Genomic DNA, 23,011 nt, shown 5'->3' on the forward strand with positions numbered 1-23,011 from the left:
CAGGCTACACAAAGAGTGCCTTATGCTAACATTAAGAGTTGCTCTGAGATAATGCAGTGCTCTACAGGCCAAGAAGGAACTCAACAGCAGTTTGCCTAAAGCCCAGACAAACACCCACATCAAGGGGCACATCTTTCTGCCCACCAAACCCTTCTGTTCTCTGTCCTTATTTCCCCAGGTGCATTTCCTGAATGAAACTGTCTGCTCAGCATGAGGAGTCAGCACTGACACGCTGCTGGAGGAGGATGCTGGAGGAGCTAGATGCCCAGCTCCTGCTGAAATCCAACCTTTAATCCACACCTCTTTGAAATCCTCGCCAGAGTCTTTAATCCAGTCAAGAAACAGCACGTTGTACTTTCCATTCTGCTGAAAGCCTCACAATCTAATCCAAACTCTCTGTCCAGACATGCACAGTGTAGGCAAATGAAGGCAAGGCAGTGTCTGGCATTGCCATCAGTGCTTGATGTAGCATTTTTCCTTTACCTGCTGGTTTTGAGCACTTCTACAGAGATATGATAATCATATTTTGACACTTTCCAATTGTAGAATTTGTTTGTCATTACATGCCTCTATTCTGAAGAGGAAAATAATTCTTAAAGCTGCAACAGACCACCAACTGTTAAGAAACATAAAATACCCAAAGAGACACCATGGTGATGATTATGAGAGCAATTCTGCAATCATTTCACCTGACAGCAAGCCTTCATATCCTTCTACCTGGTCTAAACACAAATTTCAGTGAATCATGAGATGGATAACCACCTAAGGAACAGGGCCAAGGGGTTTCAGTGAGAAGCAACGTACTATGAGCCACGAAGGAAATGCTACTTACCTGTCATAAGTCTCTTTGAGATCTCTGGCCAGTTTGCACTTGGGTAGGATGTGATGAAAAGGTGACTGTGGCCCTTCTGTAGCTATGGAACATTTCAAAACAAGAAAGCAAATAACTAATTTCAAAGCAGAGAGAATTTTCTCTTCCCCCTCTAGGCACAAACCAGCACCTTAGGCACAGAATCCCTACCTGCTCAATTTACACTTCTATTTCAAAGCTTTTATGATAATCCAAGTTAAGTGTCAAGATAATAACAGTGAATTAATGTCAGCTTCTTCTGAAGCTCAGCTCAGTTAAACACACATACTTGTGAACTTGACAAGCAATGATATTAAATGGTTTTGTTTGCATACATACTGGTTTTAATTTCCAACACTTGCAGCAAGACGGTGCATCAGCATCAGAGTTCACCTTAGACTGTGCTTATTATTATACTTAATTGTTATAAAGGACGGTCAATAAAAATGCTGTGTAATATGATCTGTTGGCCACGTAAACAGGTAAAATTTCCACACAAGAAGTCTGGTGACTTGGGACACAGCATTAGCACATGCCAGGCTTGCTCTAGGTTGAGTGAAGCGGCACCACATGAATTCTTCCATCTCATCCTGACAGGCAAATTCAGACATTCAGTGCACACTCTCCAGTGATTGCTCTGAACTAAGCCAGCACAGAAATCAGCCAAACTACTTCACTTTTTTCACTTCTGCATAGGAATTGTGATCTTGGATGAGGCAAAACGCAGTCAAAAGCTGTCAGAATGCTAAAGAGCACCAAAACGAGCACATCCAGATCCCAGCCACAAAAGGCTCCATCAGCACTTTTCTGGAAAAGTACTCCTGACAAACATATTCCTGTCCAATCTAAGCTCAATACTCACTCTCTGACATGGCAGACACTTCATCCTGAATAGCTAAGATGAGTTTGGCCTCCCTGGTCAGGTATTGGCAGCGGCGCTCCTCGTGCTGCAAGACGATGGCGATCCGACGGGAAAGGTTGTGTAGGCAGTTTATCACTGATGGATCTGCATTGGCCTATGGGCAACATAGAAGCTGGTCAGTCAATCAGCCACAGTCACATCTATGGAACTAAAGTGATGGATAAGTAATCATACGTAAACAAAGTAATAATCTTCAGCAGATACCATGGTCAGTCTTTGGCAGCTGGCAAAAAAAAAAAGGAATTTTCTATGAGAGCAAAAAAGCTGTCAGAGATATGCACAGGTGCAGGATGAGGGATTTCTAAGCTTTTCCTTACACAACAAATTAACACAGTGCTTGGAGTATGTGACTCAAAGCTGTTTTATTTTTTCCAGTTGTTATTGGGCCTTTTGTTAGCAGAGAAAGCAAAGAACTCAATTTTACACAGCAAGAGAAGAAAATGTCAAGTTGTTTGAAAAGGAGGAGCAACATACAGTCACAGAATGGGTTGGAAAGGGACCTCCAGGATCATCACATTTCAACCCCTGTGTCACAGGCAGGGCTGCCACTCAACATGGCCTTAAACACCTCCACAGGTATCTCCAGGGTATCCCCAGGTAGCCCATGTGGGCAGCCTGTTCCAGCACTTCACCACTCTCTTGGTAAACAATTTCCCCCTGACATCCAATCTAAATCTCCCTTTAGTCTAAAACCCTTCTCCCTTGTCCTAAACATCACGATATTCAGCTGAGTTCACTGGGAGTGTAGGGACAGCAGTGCCTTCAACACTGCCCATTTATACTGCGGTTCCCTTACATACTGACAAGACAAGTGCTAATTTTATTAGAAGCACCAACACATGATCAGCACTTTGATCCAAACCAGAATGAATGTGGGTTTCCATTCCAAAGCGTTTCACCAATATGGCTTGTTAGAAACACTACATTTCTGCCAGTCCCCTCTGTGCTGGAAAAATCTATCACATAAGGACAGCTGACGAGGGGGGACTTGGGGGCTCTAGTCAGGGAGTGCACAGCACACAGCTGCCTCATGTTTGTTAAGATATTTAGAGGAATTTACAGTTCTAGCAAGTGATAACTTGGCATGCAAACTAGCAAACCATGAGTCAACACTTTTGAATTCTGCTGTTCTTGCTGAGTCACGACACGTTGTGGCCCCGAAGCTTAACACAGCAGGACCGGTGCTGATTATAGCTTTTGGGACTTTGCCTGCTGTCTGCCTGCTGCAGATGGACTCTCCTCTTTATCTCAGAATGCCTCCACCCACACTTTGCAGTGCACAAATTTCCACTTGCTTTACCCACAGCACTTTCCAAAAACTTGACAGCTCTCTATGAAGTATGAGTGTCTTATTTGGCAAATACCATTCACTGCTGCATTAAACACGTAACTACATCAGTATCCTCACACTGCCAACACAAAAAAAAAGCAAGTTTTCCCTAGAACCACTAAACCAGATTCTAAATAAACACACATCAGCTGAAGTCTTCGTTATACCTCACCAAGCCCTGGCAATGCTGTGAGTGAAGCAGCATTGTTTTCAGCACTCCTGCTTCCTCAACGTGCATAAATACAAGTGTCTGCATGTCCAGTTACTTACAACCAACGCAGGATGCTTTACTAGAAGACCAAGACTTTTGAAGCCAATGTCTCTCAGTGTGTGTGAAATATAAAATCAGCTTCTGTACAAACTTAGCACCTCCTAACCTAACAATAACCCACAGCACAACAACACGGGATCCTCAGCAGAACTCAAGCAACTTCTTGCTTGATTCAGACTGATTGCTGGGATAATTGTCACTTGTGAAGCCTTGCTCTTCCACTGGGGAAAAGCCACGTGGACTGTGTGCATGCATTATGTTAGTCACCACTGGAAAGCCAGCAGTAAGAAAAGTGCTAATAGTACTTCACAACCAGGTAACTGGAGGTTTTTAAATCGTGACATGATATCCAAAGTGAAGCAAAAATCAACCATCTCTATAAAGACAGCTATTCCAGCTCCCTCTGTCATTTGAAAAATGTTCCTTCACACGTATACAAACCACAAAAATAGTATGATGGCTCCACAGATGTAATATGTGGGCTGCATAGAGAAAGCCAGAGCTCAGAAATCAAACAATGCTTGAACATAGTGAGATTTCTATAGTTTTATGCTGTCAAATTAGCTGAGTCAGGATCTCTTGACATAGATACTAACATCTTATCAATAGAGTAGATCTGAAGAGAAATTTCAAGGAAAGCAAACATAACTTCTCCAGCTTTTTGTTCAGCATTAAAATTCATTTATTCTTCACATGTACCCTCAACTTAACCAGAATGCTACAGCCAGCTGCTCCCTGGCACGCTCCTTCTTTTACAGAGATCTCATGGCTAAGAAGTGGCAGCTTCCAAACACCTCCCACTGAATTGTAAAAGAGGCCGGAGGCACTGAGCAACAGCACAGTGTACCACACAGCATGACTATGGGCACAAAACAGTGTTGTTCTGACATATCCTTTCAAAAAAAGCATCGGGGTTATAAAAAGGAACAGCTTTTGTCCAGACACACAAGGACAGCCAAGAAAACTCTTCAGGCATCAAATCAAGAGCACCTTCATCCACAGATCAGTTTTAGATGAAACTGCAAGTCCGTGACCCCAGGAATGTGGCCCCACTCAAAGCACTATGAGAAGAGATAGGGAAAAAGGAGGGGGGGAGAGGATGCAACTACATAATTTGCATCGTTTGACAAAGTTAAGTGCCTAATTGATTATTTCCATAGACTCGATTGTCTGTTATTCAGAGGAGCACTGAATTGCAATACTCCACAGAATGAAAAAAAAAAAAAATAGGCAAAACATTTTCAAGGATTCAAACCCATTCCTTCTGGTCCAGCCCACATAACTCCTGACCTAAGTGATACACATTCCCAGAACCCAGAGCACCGTGCTAGCACATGGAGCTGGCCCCCATCCAGGTCTGCATCCAAGCTAGCAAACCTCTACTGGAAAAGTGTGATGGCTCTAGAGTGCACAGAGCAGATTTCTGAATGGCTCTGCACTGAGCAAGCTTCAGCTAACCAAAGCCATGGCAAGGCCCTAACTCACAAGGCTGGCCACAACATGCCACTGTCAGTGAGCGCTGCTGCCTCTGATTCTGGAGCACAACTGGACACCAAGGTCAAAGTTGCACGGAGCCATAAAGGCCCAGCAACGTGCTAGTGCACTACAATGGATCTGGACCTATTCTGGCCAGAAGGAAAACAGAACAGCATCTGGCACACAGCACAGTAAGACACAGGCTGCCTTTCCACACAGCTAGCTTGGACAGGCTTCAATGACACTGTTAGAAAAATCACAGCAGGTTACCATTTCACAAATCACAAATGACAAGACACGAGCAAGATCTGCAACAGAGGCCATATATAATTTGCAAAATGATATCTTGCAAGCCTCTACCCTATGGCTATTTAAAACAAAACAAAACAAACAAAAAAACAGCTCTAGAGTATGTCCTGAAGAGAACAACTGTGCTTGAGCTATGTAGAGCACTGGGCTGGAAAAGTTTCCCACTTCTCAGTGTCGTATTCTATACTGTTTAGTTTTGTTGTTTGAAATGAAAATCTCCAAGTGAAATCAGGCACTGAATGTTTCAAAAGAGACTACTGGAACATGAGCCTACTGTGTTCTGTTACACAGCCGAGGTGCATCCCACTCCCCAGTGACAAGGGACAGTCCTTACCCGTAAGGCAAACACGACATTGAAGAGGATCATAGTGGGCATCTCTCTCTTTGGTGAAGGATCCGTTTTGGATACCTGAAAAAGATTTAGAAGAAATTCCATAGGCTTGTGTGCTTTGGAACCAGTAATGAAGGGAGAAAAAAGAGAGAAAGGAAAAAAAAAAAAAAAAACAACAGAAATGCCTCAATCAGTCAAGTAACAGTTTGCTGAGAGGGCAGACAAATCAAATTACAGCATTAAAAATGACTTGCAAAAAATAAAACTGTGTTACTATATTTTTTATTAAAGTGTCACAGTTATTCTACATCTTCCAAGAAGCAGATAAAGCATTTCGGTCAGAACAATAGGAGTGTGTATCAGTTAAGATAGCAGTCTTGGAGGTGTCTTGTATTGCATCTTAGTACCATTAGGGGCCTACACAGAGATTTTCCTCAGCACTGTTGTCATATATTGTTAGCATAGCAAATTTCTCACCCCTGTCCACATCTATATTCTCCATACCCCCCTCCCTACTCTTTCTGCTTCCAAGTGTCACAATCTTTAACACATGCACAGGATTTCTTGTGGGGAGGGCCTGAGGAAGTCAAGCCAAGCAAGGTGAATTTGCACATCCAGTCCTAACCCGTCTGAATGGGCTGAGCACCACCACAAGATGGAGCACAAAATCCAGAGCCCATTCCTGCCTTCCCAAAGCTCCTGATGAACATCCAGTCCAACCTGAAGTGAAAACAACCTGAACAGTCACCTAACCTAATATTCTGCCTCTACCCAACAAATGTGCACCCAGAGCTAATGTAGTACTGACACAGGGCAAAGGCAGTGAAGCCTCATCCAGTCTTCCTGACAAACACTGAGCACCAGCAACCAACTGCTCAGAGGTGAACTCTTGAAACCTGGATGCCTTCACTCAGTGGTCTTCAAAATCATAGAAACTGAAAGTAGTAACGCATATATTTGTGCCTCTAAACTGTAAGTGAAGTTCTATCAAACAGACAGAGACTGGAGGGGTGGTAAAATCACCTTACAGCGACCGGAGGGGTCGTAAAATCACCTTGCTGTGTCCATGTGTTCTCAAGCTACAGGTTCTAGGATGCCTTGTGAACTCAGTAAAGATTTAAATGCAATTACGTGCAGGGTCTGATCCTTCCTTAAAATCAAAGAAACCATCACAATTAACATCAGCTGGAATTGAGCTAATTTTCACCTCACATCTTGTGCAAGAAAAAAAGAATAAAATACTAAGATGGAATGGAAAAGGGGGAAAGAATTTGAAGAATTCAGAACATCACTACATAAAAGGCAGTCTGACACCTACAGTTAAATACTGGTGCTCTTGTAGTTTCTGAATCTCATCTGAGGAAGAATTTGCTGAGCTGTCCTGTGCAGTAACTTACTGTAGTATGAACACTAAGGAAATTCAAAACACAGACTGTCAGGTCACTTCAGTCACTGCTTCTGTACTGTGGGAAAGGAAAGAAACAATCCAGCTTCTTCCTAACTGCCAAAGGGTCCCCAGTTCAGACCCAAATGAAGCAGCAGAGATGGCTGCCACATCCAGAACATTCTGGAAACTAGAAAGTTTTAGGGTGCCTGCTGGGGTGATAAGACACACCCAAGAAAAAGATTCTACTAGAAGCAACAAGAAGGTGTTTCCAGCACTCTGCCATGTTGCTTATTTACCCAAATGCAATTTCATTTAGACAAATTGAAAATGAAGAGAAATTTCATGCAGTTACGATAAAAGTGACTACAAAGCAGAGAGAATGTAGAACATGTGGTGAATAAATGCAAATATGACTTTTCAATTTCATTCAGATTCACCACACCACATTTAGGAAGCTGTGCCTTTTGGACAGCACTGGCAAAATAAATGAATCTAGTACTGTGAGAGAGCAGGCCAGTGCTGTCAGGGCCCTGAGGGCACCAAAAGGTCTCAGTGGCATTGACCAGCACCACTTGGGTCCCCTCTTTAGCCCATGGTCCACGAGCCATGCTTAGGCCTTCAATCCTTGTGTGCGTGTCCTCGGCCCTGTCCAAGGATGGGCCTTGGACCTATGTTGTGGGTAGCTTGTCTCCTGGATGGACCCCACCAAGTCCTCCAGCCCTGTCTCTGTCTCCATCTCCTTTTGCTCCTGGCTGGGCTCCCTGCATGGACCCTGGGCCTGGTGCATCTCTCACCTCCTGTGGGGTTGGTGACAGACCCTGACCACTGTGGTCAGACCCACACCTCTGTGTCCCATCTGGGGAGGGTTCTTAGCACAGACCGGGCTTTCTGAAGTACCTGCACAGCTTGGGGGCACTTGAACTCTGTCTTCCAAAGCATCCTAAACATTTGAGAGCTGAGCCTCGGTGATACTCAGCCACATTTCCTGTAGGCTCACGAATGAGTTTCGGAAGTGGAACACCAGCAGCTTTTTTTGATGCTTGATGCCAGCTTCTCACTTGGATGAAAGTAGTCCTACAGCAATCCGATCCTCTAAATATCAAGCAGCAGTTGCCAACAATCTGTTTGCACCTCTAATTATAGATAGAAAGGATGACAGAACTGGCAAGCAGATCTTTGCCTGGAAAACTGAACGGTTTTGTAAATTTGATGAAAAATGAGATGAAAGCAGTTCAGTGATACAGATTAGTGTTGTATTCAGAAATTACCAAGCCTACTTCATTTTCACAGTCTGTCAGGAAGAAAGAATGGGAAAGGGATTATTTTCCATATAGAACCATGTAAATTCTTTCCTAGAGTTAAGCAGGGCCTTTTCCATAAGCTGAGTGGCAATTGCTTTCATTCCAATCAGCTAAAACGCAGGCCACAGATCAAAGTCTCAACACAAATAGCAGCCTAAATTTGTCCATGGGAAAATGTTAGACCGCTTCCTAACATTTGTGAGGGTGTTGTTTTGTTCAGTTTTTGTACTGCCATGCTAATTGGAGGTGCTACAAACCTACCGTGCAACAACTAACATCGTAAGAAACATGTTTTTTGAGGTGGGCTGCTTATTACTACTTCTCTTTACACACACTGCTTTTCTTGAGTAACCAGATGGGCTTTTCTGGGAACCACTGACACAGCTTCCTGGGTTTGCCACTCACTGTGGTTATCTGGAAATACATACAGACAGCTCCGAGCATTGTGAAGAATCAGAAATCAGGAAGGAGCAGGATCAAAAGGAAACATATCCATTCTGAATTTTAAGTCCCCTACCTAAGAATACACAACTGGAACAGAAAGCATGCCTGCAAGCAGATCTCTTACCATACCTGCCCAAGGGCATGCTGAAGCAACGTAGGGTGACCAACAAAGCGAACGTTATCAATCTTCAGTTCAAATTTTTTGCCACACATATCTGACTTTGTAGCCAAAATTGTTGCCAGGATGACATCTGAAAACCTTGAAGAGCAGAAACAGAAGTTATTACAGTTTTCAAAAAGCACACCCCTTGAACGTTCCTCCAAACACAGATTCATTTAATTTGTGAGTCTTTTTAATATTGTAAATTGTGTCTAAAATAATGTACCTGGAGTACCCCAATTATGGAAAATTAAGAATCCCTTAATTATATCTCTCAGATCATCACAGTTATCAAACAGGAAGCATTCAAGACAAAGACTGCAGGGTCATGCTTATTTAAGTACATGCTCAGCAAAATACATTGGAAAGATTAGATGCAGTTTGTTTAAATATAAAAACAGCTTGAGTTAGCCATTGCCTGGATTTAGCTGCAGGTTAATGAACTTACTAAGCAACTACATACCAAAACAGCCTGCCACTCAAGCACAACAAAGACCTTTAGCCCACCTACTGAGACACAGGGGAAGGCAAGACAGAGCTGATTCAAACAAAAGAAATATATATTCTACACTTGTCCCTCCTTTTCAAATCTAACTTCATGAAAGTTATTTCACTTAACAGATCTCAGGCTGCAGTCAGATGCCCAGTGGCACCCTTCTGAGAGCTGCATGGCATCACCTGGGCTCATGGACTGCACTGAACCAAGACAAAGTCATGGCAGCAGGCCCTCCTTGGTGCCCACCTTGCTGCAGTGGGACTGTGCTGCTCCGGAACTGTGGTGGGAAGAATGCAGCCACAAAATAGGAAGGCAAGTGTCTACAAGGAGTCTGCCAAATAAAATACACTCACAGCTGCAAAACTGGGTCAGAGCTGCAATGTGACATGGAAGGATTCTGCAACCACTTTCCGATGACTTCACAACATTGGCCTGGTCTTTAAAAATACTCCTTTTCCTCAGGGCATCCCCTGAGACAGCAGAGCTCAATTCCATAGGACCTCAGTGAGCTGCCAGGGGAAGCTCATAGTTGCAGGATGGGAGCAGTGCGAGGTTTGATACTAGCAATGCTCTTTCCTTGTCTGATTTCCCTGAGACTCCCATTTTACCAAATGGATATCAAGTCAGCTTCTGAGGACACCACCTTTTTTAATCATGGCAATATTTATTTCAGTTTCTTTATTTACATCCACGATGTGTGCCTCCATCAGACCACCCCCTCCACCATGCAGGTACCCCAGATAACACAGTATCACTCAGAAAAAAGGGCAGACATGGGTGTGTTCCACACCCACCTTATCTCTCGGCCACAAGCAGGCCCTCAGTGCCCACAGAAGTAGTCAATGTACCTCATTCCTGGTTCACTCTGAGTGAGTTATGGTGCATTACAGAAACTGAGACAAATACACAGACAAGTCTTCTCTGTGAACCCACCTGCATATGACCCAGGGGCTATTTTTTTTCATTAGACCTACAAACACTGAAGGTGTAGGATAACAGGCCTTTCTGAGCAGTCAAAGCCTCTGATGCTTGTACAGTAAAGTCATCCTGACCACGGTTGGCTAGTGGAAGGGGCAGCTCCATACAAACTTCCAAATCTCTGGCTGCTCTGCTCCAAACAGGATGCCCAGCACAGCTGAGGGCTAGCAGAGAGGAGGGAAGAGTGGCCACAGACTCCTGGGGCACTGAGCCCCCAGCGTTCCTCAGCCGCTGCACTGGGCTGGGTTCAACACCACACGGAGTTGGTAAAGAAAAGGTAACGCTTCCTCAGACTGGGCCTGGCTTGGCAGTCCCTGGTGATCACATCTGAAATAGGAAAGAAAGTCACCAAGACAGCAGTGAGCCTCCCCTGTTCTTTCTGCCCTGCTCAGCTGTGCCAGTTAACAGGCTCATCGTGGAGCCAGGCAGACTGTAAGAGCAGCAGATCAAAAATGAACATCTGCCCTGTTAAGTGGAAGCAGGAGGGTAAACTAGCAAGTGCCTGCTTGCTGCTAAGAAATGAGTCACTTCCTTCCCTCAGCCTTGGCAAAGGACATCTTGGGAGCTGGAAAACCAAACTTCATTATGATGACTTACACCACTGTTACGATTTGACTTTAACATGGAATTACAGCAACAGTTACTTTCAGGCAGAACTGTGGTGCCGAACAATTCAGCAGTTCCACAGGAGAGCTCATGACACTGACATTCACCATCAGCATGACTTTGCATTTGGCTCGGTAGGAAGCAGCAGACTGAGAGGTTAATTTTGTAAAGCCTTCCCTATCTTCTTGCTGGCTGAAACCTCTTTCTGGGAGAAAGCTACAACAGCAGCCAGATGATGTGCTCAGCATATGTATAACCCTCTTGACAGGTTGCAGGGGTTCCACCTGATGGCACCTCCAGAGCGACCTGGACTCCAGACACGTTCTCCTGGTCTGACAGCCTAGATTCATTGGTTTGGTTGTCTGATCCTACCTCTCACCCCCCAAAACCACTGCACATGATTTATACATTTCTCAGGCCTCTGGATGACAGGGAGATTGAGGGACAGCAGATATGTCACTCCCATCATTTTATCTCAGACAATAAATATTTTAGTTTGGATATTTTAAAACTGGTTTTCTAATCTCTGTAGTGCATTACAATGACATAAACACGTTAACTTACTGAAGCCCTTGAAGCAGATTAGGTTTCACAGTCAGGTTGTAACAGTCCCTACTGCCCCAGCATTAGCCTGAGCTCTGTGATTCTACAGGGGAGCCAACCTTTCCTGTGCTACGGAGCTCAGCAGGCAGAAACTAAATACAAAAAGCAGAAGTTTTGATTTGCCCAGAATATCCTACCTCTCCTATCATGAGCTCAACACAGTGTGCAGCCACAGCACACAGTCCTGCAGGATGACACAAACCACACCAGTGCAGGCTGCCTACTGCCAGCAGCACCTCCTCTGGAACTGGCACAGCTGAAACAACAGAGCCTTTGCCTTAGCATGCAGACAAGAGGGGGGAAGTATCTCAAACAGAACTTCAGTGTTTCCCCAAGCATGGATAATCACTTTTAAAGTGCCATAGAAATTCAAAAATTCTTTATAATTTTCAAATTACAAAGAATTTGTATTCGAGGTAGGGTAGAGGGGGAGCTGACTATTTAGGTGACCATCTTTATGCTACACGAGGGCTAGAAATGTATTTCAATACTTTTGGGCCCTCGGCATGTTCAGGAAGGGGCTATAATGCAGTTGTCAGTTCAGCTTAGAAGGGCACCAGGAAGGAGCAGCTGCTCACAAACAGCTCTGCAACAAGCTCTGCATAATTATTGTGAGATTATAAATAGTTCAGTCACTCATCTGTACTTTTTGGTCATTGCTTGTCAGAAGGCAATTTGCCTCAGGGATCCTTGCTGGAATAGCTCCAAAGCCAAGGCTATTCTTGTTGTGCTCTTGAAGGATCACAATTTTTCTCAGTTCACAGAAGGGACAGTACCACACTCATTCTGGTTACCCTACAGAAAGCACAGAAGTGTTAGTAGGACCTCTGTAATTATCCTAGCATTAACTGTTAGCAATACGTTTCCTATAGACATTGTGATTTAGCACATAATTACCTCATCATTTGGTGTAAAGTAGAAACCAGAAACAAAGCACATTGACAGGATGGTGAGAAAAGAAAGCCATTCTAGACAGAGGTGGTGGTGGAGAACATTTGGTCTTACCCTGAAACCAATTGCTCATCAGTTAGGGGACATTGGTCTCTGAAATGGGAACATGGCCATAAACACAAAACAAAAACACAAACAAAAGAAAATAAACGACGCAAGTACATAAAATACAAAAAAAAAAAAAAAAAAGAGAGAGAGAAAAAGATAATGTTAAAAACTAGGAGGATCTATTAAGAGTTAAACTCCTGTAAAGAAAATGATGAGTATTGAGAAGAGGCACAAGTTAATGGTAGGTGAGTTGCTGGGATGAGCTGCAGGCTGAGGTTGGTGGCATTTCAGTTCTCTCAGCAACGCTATGGCAATGTGTCCCCACAACCTGCTGCACTTATGGAACTGCATTCATTAAACACATGCTTACCTTAAAACAGACAAACAAGCACATAAACAATAACAAAATAACAGAAGAGGTCCCACTCTGATTTAGAGCAGATCCCAAAAGTCGGTTTGTTTCCTAGAGCATCACCAGGGGCTCAAAAGGCTTTTAAAAGCTTTACGCTGCCCACTGTAGGAAGGGGAGATCAAATGGAAACCTCCAACAGTTATTTAATGCAGGAGACAGCTGATTTCCACTGGTTATGTTGAGAAGGTAGAACGACCCTAGAGGACAAACTATACAAAGAGGGTGATATTACAGAAAGGGATGGATGGGTGACCGGAAAGGAAGAGGCTTACAGAAAGGAAGGCTTTCAGAACAAATAACAAGGAGAACACTGAGGTCCAGTGAAAGAGGGACAGAGGATATAGAAACGGTACCACAGGAGAACGACTGTTTGTTAGAAAGGGACATTCACGTCCTTGTTTCAGTAGCTTGGGTTTCTGTAACAAAAGTATTTAGCTAGTTAATGACATCAATGCTGCAAAGCTTGCTAAATCTCTTTGGTTAAGTCAGTTATGCTACTGAAAAATACGTCTGGTGCAACAGGTTTCTTCATGTGCATCTTCATCAGAATTTTTGCTATTGTATCCCCTCAAAAAAAAAAAAAAAACACCAAACCTACAAAAGACATTTCAAACCAATTTAACAAAGCTTTATCTTCTGGCATCAACAGAGCTAATGCACAACTTCACATTTTTGGAGGAAAAAAAGAGAACAGCAAGCATCTCCAATAGCTCCAGGGGGGTATATATTATTGGGATAGCACTCAAATCTGAAGGATGTTTTTGAAGACAGCAAATTACAAAAGCATGGAGAGCCACTGACAGGTCATTAGTTTCAACAGTGACAGATTTTTCTGAGCACCTCTCTGTTGCATGGCCACCCCCAACACACCTCGACCACTTGTGTTACTTGACTTGCTTTTGAGAGGAATAAAAGATCTATATTCAAAAGACCTAGGGTTACAACTCTGTGGAAAAGTAATCAGTATAGCCAATACACACCAGTAACCTGCAGGTAGGACTTCATGAATAGGCTGCAATTTTCTTTATGTAACAGAAAGCATAACGAACACCAGGAAATTAATGTCTGAAGTATTCAAGAAATCCAATTACGCATACAAGGATGGAAAAGGAGAGTTATAGCACCTAAACTGATGTAATTTTCTGGAGTCATTAAGAAATAACTTACAACTCAACTGCTCCACAAGAGATCAGCTCAAAAGTAACCATTCTGGCTTCCAACAGCTTAGAAAAAAAGCGATATTGAATGTTCTCTAGGACACATTTGATCCTAGATTGCCAGTGAACTGAAGGCAGTCATCCAGTACAAAGCAGGATGGATCCAACCTTCATACAAACGACTGCAGCAACTAGATAGATCTGAAATAACCTTTGTTACTAAACATGAGAACATTATCAAACTTGCCATACACCATCCACTCAGCTTAGCATCTGCCCCCTCCAAAGCCCCAATTTGTGCTGCCAAAAAACATCCATAGCAACTACCGACATGTGGTGATTTAAAGGGATCTTTTTGCTAACCCTTCCTTGAAGCAGCCTTCCAGAAATAACACAGTGATTCACAAATGACTTTCACGTGGGACAACTCCAATCAGATAATCAACACCAGCAGCACACAGTTGGGACTTCATGCTGATGAACCTCAGGACTACTGCTCCGGGGAGAGCACTGCTGCAGCTCTGTGCTGCACCAGGACAGAACTGCTATGGGCAGACAGGAGGGGCTCTCACAAACCTGCTCACTCCTCAGCCTTCAATAGAAACATAAAAAAACATTCCAACCTGGAGCCCAGGGGAAAAAAATCATACAGCTTCTCAGCCAGAATCCCACTGGCTCAATGACAACACTGGTTTTATGGCATATGATATTTAAGCTCCTTCCTTGCCTAGTCCACTCACAATGACTACAAACCACAGGCATCTCCCTCTCTCTCCAACCATTGCTCCTCTGCCTCTGTTCGCCCCCAGGATCTGTTCTTCACAGTCACCAACTTTGCTACCCCCCCATCTGTCTCATGCATACCAGAAGCCTGAGCCACCTGCTGTGCACAGCCCTAAAGAGACCTTATAGCTTCCTGATGGAACATGTGCTTGCGTACATAGTGCCGGAATATGATTTCTATCTATGTCATTAAGCCTAGTGAAAAAATAAACCTCTTGCCTAATGTGAATTATCAGTACTCAGTGTACAAAGAGCATGGGCATTTCTTCTACTTCCAGGTGCTGCTGAAGAGAAGGATGTTTACTTGTTGCATTAAATGCACCTGCAAGCTTCCCTTCTACATTCCTGCGAGAGAAGATGGCTTTTTCAGTGCATTCACAGCACTGTGAATACGGGGTAGAGGCTTTTCATAAACAAAATTGAAACAAATGCAGTTTTGAAGGACGCTTTGAATTTCTGAATGCTGCTGTGTGAGCAGGACTAGTAGTACTTCAGAGCAACAAGATGCTTCTCCCACTACCCCCGTACCTGCATGGCAGCTATTGCCATATCCATAGGGGATAATACTAAGGCACGTCCTGCTAACAGACCTGTGTTGACGAACACCTCAACCTCAGGTATGTAAATATAAAGCTCATAAACTCCAGTAACCTCAATAATCATCACATGCAGACAGTGCAGGATGGATTTGTGTGAACTGCTGTGTAAGACTGCACAAACAGCAACTGCTTTCCTCTGAGAGCCATCACTACAGAGGGGGATTTCTGTCTTTGTATTCTTTCACTCAGAGCTTCGGAACAGCCCAGATCCACTTGGTGGAGTGCTAATGAATTGATACTTTGTGCTTAGGGAACTCAGCTCCCTAAAAGCTTAATAGCTAGTATCTGACCCAAGAGACCTGAGTGCTAGCCCTCAGCCCCTGATTCCTGCACACCGCTACAACAGAACCATCTAACTCTTTGTTTAAGGCAGACTACATGTCAGGACGTTCAACCTACTTAAAACTACATTCAGTAAAATACTCAACTATGAGTGGTTGTCTCATCCGACCATTATTTGAGTGATAAAATCTCTTGCTTCCATCACTGCAGTAGCCAAAAGTGCATCACACAGGTTCAGCACCACAGACAACATCCACGAGCACAGCTCTGCATTGCTGTGTGTGTTTTGTCCAACCACCCTACAATGGCAGAGGCAGCAAGAATCGCAATGAGAAAGCAGCTGGCACACTGTCATCAATCTCTCTAGGGAAATACTAGAGCCAAGTGAACAGCAACCAACAAAACCCCTGAGATAACCACCATTCACTGAGCCCTCCCAGTGTGCATCCTCAGCACTGTCCACGGGGCAGTCTGAAGTGCCGTTCAACAGATATCAAACTTAAGAAACACACTTTGGTCTTGCTTCAGTTTTGCACTGTATTACTGTGTTCCATGGAGACAACAGAATGCTGCAATGGAAGGTTTCCAAAATACCAGAAATGTAATAGACACAAATGACCTCAAGCAAAATGCGTTACCTCTGTTATACTGTTTTTATAAGGTTCCAGTCCTGGTAAAATGTATGAACTTAATGAAGTCACTGCCAGGGATGGCTTTAATTTCAGTGAAACTATTCTTAGTCAGACTTAAGAACCAGCTTACATTTTGCAAGGTTGGCATCTCAATTGCCTTTTGGTTAAAAGCAGTGACAACTTCTTCATTCTTGTATCAGAGATCTGCAACTGAACTATGGCCCAGGTTTGTCTCCTATCTGATAATGATACATTTAGAACACAGCAGATTTCAAATTTTCTGGTGTTGAACAGTTAGAGGGTCCGTGTCCATGTATGTGCACGCTGAACAACGCACCACCTATGCTGTTCAGTGCTTTTGTTACCCTCTAATTTCCTGCAGTTGAAAAACTCAGTCTCTAAGTCTCAGAGCCCTCCTGAGCCACTATTTCACTCCATGGATATACAGGCAGCTACATGCCCAGAAACAAAATGAGTCGCCCAGGTAGTGCACAGCAATTCTGTATCACTGTTACATGAGCTAAGGAAGAACACGAGGCAGCTGTGTAAGATATCCAGGTACAGGTAGGTAGGTGGAGAAAAATGGAATTTTGCCAAAGGATTAATGCTCTGAAGGAGCACCACTGCCTTTCTAACAAGCACAACTTACCTGAGCTACACTTTGCCCCAGAATACAGCAGACTCACCGGCATTCACTCATGAGACATGTCTCATTACCAAACACTGATTTTCTCCTAACCTGGCATTACAATATCCCTTTGCAGGCCTTCTGTGCACTACAGGAGTTTGCCTACTGAACTAGCAGTAAGAAAAAAGGAGGCCATCTCCTCTCAAGTTTTAAAGTCAGACGAGGAGAATCATTTTCTCCCTACCTGGAGTCCCCATCTTGGTCCTCTGAGGTGTCACCAGAGCTATTCACCGCATATCGACTCCGTGGTTTATCTGAGGCAAAGAATAAAGACAGCTTTCTTAAGGAGCAGTCTTCCAACAGTGTACAGTGAGGTCTTGTTCTTGTTTTTTCAGTTCTCACTCAAAAACACATCAACAAATGGGAGCAAGACGCTTACATTTTCAAAGGACATAGAGAAAACAAAAGCATTCAAAGAAACAACTTTCCTGACGAGTACCAGGGAACAATTCATGCTTGCAGAACCATGTTGCAATTCAAGGAAGCAAAAATTAAAAACTCAACTCATTAATTTCCCACATTCTTGCTCATGTTTCAGGACAATGGTAAGTTCTAGGAGCCCCCCTCTGCAGTGACACATATCCAAAGCTTTTACCAACAAAAAGCTGGAGAGCAACTGGAGGGAAGCAGACAGCAAACAATAATAATAATCTTTTCACACTTCACTTATAAGGACAAAATGGGGTTCAAAAATGATTCTTCCTCAGAGAAAAATGACTCACAATCTTAAAAGGGGAAATGGTTTCAAACTAAAAGAGGGCAGATTTAGATTGGATACGAGGAAGTTCTTTACAATAAGGGTGGTGAAGCACTGGCACAGGCTGCCCAGAGAGGTGGTGGGCGCCCTGCTCCTGGAGACACTCAGTGTCAGGCTGGGTGGGCTCTGAGTACTGATGGAGCTACGGGTGTCCCTGTTCATTTCAGGGAAGTTGGGCTGTAAGGCCATTAAAAGTCCATTCCAATTCAAATGATTCTGTGACTCTGTGATTCTGTGACGTATGGCAGTTGGCAAATGATCCACGGGAAACGACCTCATCACTGGATAACAGCCTCAGATCACACACAGGGCTCACCCATCGCGTGCCTCTCATGATCACTTTGGTACGTTCTCAGTGCCCAAACTGTTAAATGTTCCAAGGCACCAAACTCACACTGAAACTGAAAGCTGATTCTAACACTGCCCGGTGACAGGTTAGGTCTGCAGGTGGTGATGCTGTAATCCCACAGGTCTGACCATGCGAAGCCCTCCCAAACCCACTCTGGGTTCAGCAGCGCACTGCAGAGCTCAGGACAGAAACAGCAGGGCTGGCTGCACATGTGGGCACGGCTCCACATCTGTCACCGCAGACCCAAGGCAGGGCCGTGCAGAACGGATAGAACTCATAGAGCATCCCAAGCAGGAGGGGACCGCCAGGGATTCGGTCCACCCTTGGCTCCACTCCAAACCCAAACCCTGTGCCTGAGAGCGGGGTCCCAACGCTCCTTGAGCCCTGGCGGCGTGGGGCCGCGCCCACAGCCCAGGGGGTTCGAGCCGCCCCTCCTCAGAGGTGCGCGGCAGGAAGGCGTCTACCCCGGGCCGTGCTGGACAGCGGTGCTGGGCCAAAGCGTGCCTCGGGACGGGAGCCTGGGGACAGCAGCAGCCCAAGGCACGCTCACACAGGGCTGCACGAGTGAGGGGACAACGGGCCACCAAACGACGAGGCTGCGAGGGGGGTGCCACGCCAGCCCGAGCCGTGGGAAGGCCGGGGAGGGGCTGCCAGGACACGGGCCGGATCGCGGCCCTGCGGCACGGGGCGGCCCCGGGCCCGGCGCGCACTTACTGGCCTGGGCGGCGGGGTGCTCGGCGCCGCGCTGGAAGGGGAAGCGGAAGAGCAGCTTGTTGCCGCGGCTGCCCGAGCTCACAAGGATAACGCTGATGGGGCTGGTGCTCTCGCCCATGCCGCCGCGCCACAGCGAGCACCGGGCGGGCAACGACGGACGCGGCTCCGCAGGAAGGCGGCCCGGCCCGCGCGACTTCCGCTTCCGCGCCTCCGCCGCCGCCGCCGGTTCCCCCGGGCCGCGGCCGAGCGGCGGGGCGGAGCTGCGGGCACAGCGCTCCCGGGCAGGCCGCGCTCAGAGGCCGGGCCGCCGCTTCAGCGCCGTGCCCTCAGTGCGGCCCAGCGCCGTGCCCGCAGCGCTGCCCACACGCCCTCAGGGTGCCCGGCGGCTGCTGCTTGCTCCCGGTGCCCGCCGTTCCTCCCAGCACCTCGCAGTGCAGCCGTGCCTGAAGTGCAGCCCAGCACCTCACACCTCAGCCCCGGGCTCCCAGTACGACCCAGCAGGTCACGTTGGAGCCTCTTGTCCTCAACACTGCGCAGTGTCTCACCTTTGAGCCTTGTGCCCCCCATTCAGCCCAGCACATCACACTGTAGCCCTTACGCCCTCACCACAGCACAGCACCTCACGTTCAGGCCCCAGCACGTCAAGATGGAGCCCTGTGCCCCCAGACAGCCAGCATGGAACCATCAAATCCTTAGAGTTGGAAGATGTCTGAATCCTTGTGCCCCCAATTCAGCCCGGCACCTCTCACACCCCACTCAACACTCCCTCTTCAGCCAAGAGCCTACAGCTCAACCCAGCACCTCACGCCACCCAGCAGCACTCCCGCCATCAGCCCAGTGCCCCCAGTCCGGATCGGTACCTCTCATGCCCATGCACAGTGCACCAGATCAGCCTGGCACCACCAGTTCATTCCAGCACCTCGCATGCCCACAGCCAACACACTCCAGCACCCCCGGTGCCCCTGGCACCTCACACCTCTCCGCTGCCTCAAGGTTCATTCCCACCTCTTCCCACATCCCCTCACACCCCCTCATTATTTTCATGTCTCGCAATCTCCTTTGGTCACTTGGAGTCATTCAGTTATGACAACTCCAGAACTAGAAGCTGCTGGCCAGCAGCAAGTGCCACAAACTGTGTTCCCCTGGCAGCTCTTCTGGCTCATTTGTCTTATTGTGTGTCCAGCTGAGATCAGAAAGCTATCGGCAATTATGTCAGAGGATGGCCCAGGTTTTTCACATAGGTTTGTCTGTATTTGATAGCAATATTTAGATATTTGGATGCTCCGAGATATCCCCACTCTGGATTTTTCTCTGCAAGATTCTTCCCTTGGACTTCAGGCAGAGAAGGGGACTGAAAGGGAGATGAGCACCCGCAGTGAGGGCTTAATCTGCACGGCCATTCTCTGCCAGGCAGGTGATAACAACTGAAGCAAGAGAAGCTGTCATTGAGGGGAGAGAGTTGTTGGTGAGCGATTAAAGAGCAGTCACATTATCACAGCAGAGCATTCATCGTGGCCCAGTGCTGGGCAGCTACGTTAGAATTGCCCAGTGTGTCTGCTTCCAAGCATAACTATGCATTCTTCAATTAAAAAACTGCAGGCATGTTTGCCATTTCCAGCTCTTGGAGATGAGTTAAAGCAAAGCTCTGGAAACCTGCAAGCTCTCTGAGTGCTAGTAGAATGAAATGAAAGAATTTCATTTCACTGCTCAAGAGAGCAGTGGCTCCTGTGCAGAAGAGGCCCATGGGGACAGTTACCCGACCTCACAGAGGTACAACCATCCATTTAATGAACTGGGAATTATAATCTCACTTTTATAATGAGCAAAAAGGCCTGTTGCTGACTTCAACTGACAGCCTGAAAAGATGATAATGAAAAGAAGACCTACATTAGTACAAAAAGCCACTCTTCACATTTGCTCCGTGCTTTGTTCCTGTAGGAGCGAGACACGGCAGGACAGGCAGCCCCAAAGCCAGGCTGCTGTGCAGCAGGACGACATGCCAGCTCAGCCTGCTGCTCCTTCCCAAGGCTCTGAGGACATCTCACAGCTTCATAACAAAGATACACAGCCTGCACTGAGGTGCACATCATGCTCTAGGTTTACGAAACCTCACTATGAAAAGCAACCGAAAGAGAGAGAGAGACACATCTGATGCAGTTTCCCAGAGGATGTATCAATGCTGCGACCAGAGGAACAACAGTGGCTGTGTTGTCCAATTCCTCGAGTAGCGTAGGCCAGGAGCTCCAGCCTCGGCACCCCGTGGGCAGCTGGAACAGTGGGGCGAGGAACTCAGCTGAGAAGTGTGTGTAGGGACAGAGCCCATCACTCTCCATGCCACATTGCTGCACGTGGCTGCGAATCACAGTACTCCCACCAGGCTCTTTTCTGAAGAGTTCCTGAAGCTGTCCCCAGCACAACTCTGATCCTAGAGGAGCGGTGAGCCCCTCCTAGCAAACCACTGTCACCTTTGGGCTGCTCTGGCTTTTGTGATAGTGCAGGAGCAGCTCTTGGAGAATGAATCCAAATTCAATAAAGATTTCAGTGCCGATATTTCATATACAAACCAACAAGCCTCCGGTGCAGGCATCACTCTGATCTTCATGCCTACATGGACCTTAATCGTCCAGTCGTGGAGGATCACTGTTTGGGTTAAACAGTTGGCAGCAAAATAGGAAGGAGTATTGCTGGCATCTGCCTGGCTATATCTGAGTCACGGGGACTTCCCTCGAGCGCTGTCAGCAGAGCTTGGAGCACAGCCATGCAGTGGGCGATGTAAGAGGTAGGGCTTTCAGAAGGAGACAACAACAGCATTATTTTCAAAGTATTTTCCTACTGGAAAACTGCACGTGTTTTTTAAATGCATGTAATTAGAGATGATGAAGACAGCTTCTCTCAGTACCTCCATCCGTTTAAGCTGTGTAAACTGAATACAGCATTTTCCTGTGTAAAGTGCTTAGTGCCTGTCTTGTCAGCAGGGCAGCCACATCTGGAGCACACTGCCTGCAGCCGCTGGTAGTGCTGTGAAACGCAAACACATCTTGGTAAGGAATCTGGCTTATACATATCAACCTGCTCAGCACAAGCATGCAGCGCTGTTTGGGCAAAGAACACGATCTGACACCTGCCCGTGCCACCAGCTTGCCATGCACTGCTTCTGAGGTTTAATGGGGTGGCAGAAGGACTCACCTCTGCTTCATGTGCTGGCACAGTATTCCCCAAGCATTGGTAGCAACCATCTCCAGCTGGGTATTTCCTTGATACTTTGCCCACTTAGCTGTGATTGCAGACCTGCGCTGGCCTCTCCTTTATTCGTTTGGCCCTTCACCCATCACATGTCCATGCACTGAAGACACAAACCTTCTAGCACAGGACCAGGCTTTGTGTGCATGGCCAGCATGCAGCACAGTGCACACCAGCACTGCCTGAGGTGCTGAGGGCCGTTTCACAGCACAAGGGATAACTGGCTGTAAGAATCACACAGCCACAAATCAAAGCGATGCGGTATGAGGCATTTAGTGATGCAGCTCAGATCTGTATCGGGGGGAACTGCAGATTAAGGAAACAAACTACTGGGCAATATCGATGTTACCATCTCAGGAAGCACTCAGCAGTTTGAGATGTGTGACTGGTGAGGAACTGTGCACATCTGACTGGGCTTTCTCCCATAAACATGCTTCTTTTTAGTACTATACTTGATTTCATAAGCTCTCTCTCCCTGTATCCACATGAATCATGACTACTGGTGCTGTAATCAGCAATATCAGTAGTGGAGCTGGTCCCTAACTCTTTGCAAGAGGCCACTAAATGCCTGACAGTGCTGGAACGTGCCAAAATCTCCACTGTTTCCCACAGAATCAGGGTCTCACTCCTTGCCCTGAGCCATACTGCACATATCCCACGTGTCCCCAGCACTACCTGGGAAGCATTGAATATGCAGTACTAGGCCACGTAGTGGCCATGTGGATTGGAGGTATATGATATGGCCCAGAAAGACCCAGTCTGGTGTGCACATCTGTGAAGCAAGGTGACAAATACAAATTACTGTCCAAGCTTCTTAGTTTGCTCAAAATCCATTGAAAGGCACGTCCTAATCCTCCATCACTAGAATGTTCCAGCACTATCTCTCTGCTCATATGTGCCTGGTCAACTTTTTCAGGCCACGCGGCCAATACGTG

General features: G+C 46.2%; 1 protein-coding gene across 7 annotated transcripts in view; it reads right to left on the bottom strand.

The window, feature by feature from the left end:
- Positions 1 to 19,027, bottom strand: part of NPRL3 (nitrogen permease regulator-like 3 (S. cerevisiae)) — a 41,951-nt gene extending 22,924 nt beyond the window's left edge. Inside the window, exons 1-8 of one of the 7 annotated variants that reach the window (XM_046900708.1) lie at positions 18,837 to 19,027; positions 17,201 to 17,270; positions 12,111 to 12,259; positions 10,211 to 10,582; positions 8,751 to 8,880; positions 5,493 to 5,567; positions 1,713 to 1,866; positions 833 to 914 (exon numbers count right to left, since the gene is read on the bottom strand). In XM_046900708.1, coding sequence (XP_046756664.1) covers positions 833 to 914; positions 1,713 to 1,866; positions 5,493 to 5,567; positions 8,751 to 8,880; positions 10,211 to 10,242 — 473 coding nt within the window. In that variant the 5' untranslated portion in view covers positions 10,243 to 10,582; positions 12,111 to 12,259; positions 17,201 to 17,270; positions 18,837 to 19,027. Of the gene's footprint in view, positions 1 to 832; positions 915 to 1,712; positions 1,867 to 5,492; positions 5,568 to 5,966; positions 7,018 to 8,750; positions 8,881 to 9,007; positions 9,916 to 10,210; positions 10,583 to 12,110; positions 12,260 to 12,469; positions 12,509 to 17,200; positions 17,271 to 18,836 lie in introns of those variants that run through there. The other 6 variants (XM_046900709.1, XM_025155297.3, XM_040647482.2 and 3 more) reach the window with 6 other exon arrangements.
- Between the last annotated feature and the right edge of the window lie 3,984 nt (positions 19,028 to 23,011).

The sequence above is a fragment of the Gallus gallus genome, chromosome 14, assembly GCF_016699485.2.
Source record: "Gallus gallus isolate bGalGal1 chromosome 14, bGalGal1.mat.broiler.GRCg7b, whole genome shotgun sequence".
NCBI lineage: Eukaryota > Metazoa > Chordata > Aves > Galliformes > Phasianidae > Gallus > Gallus gallus.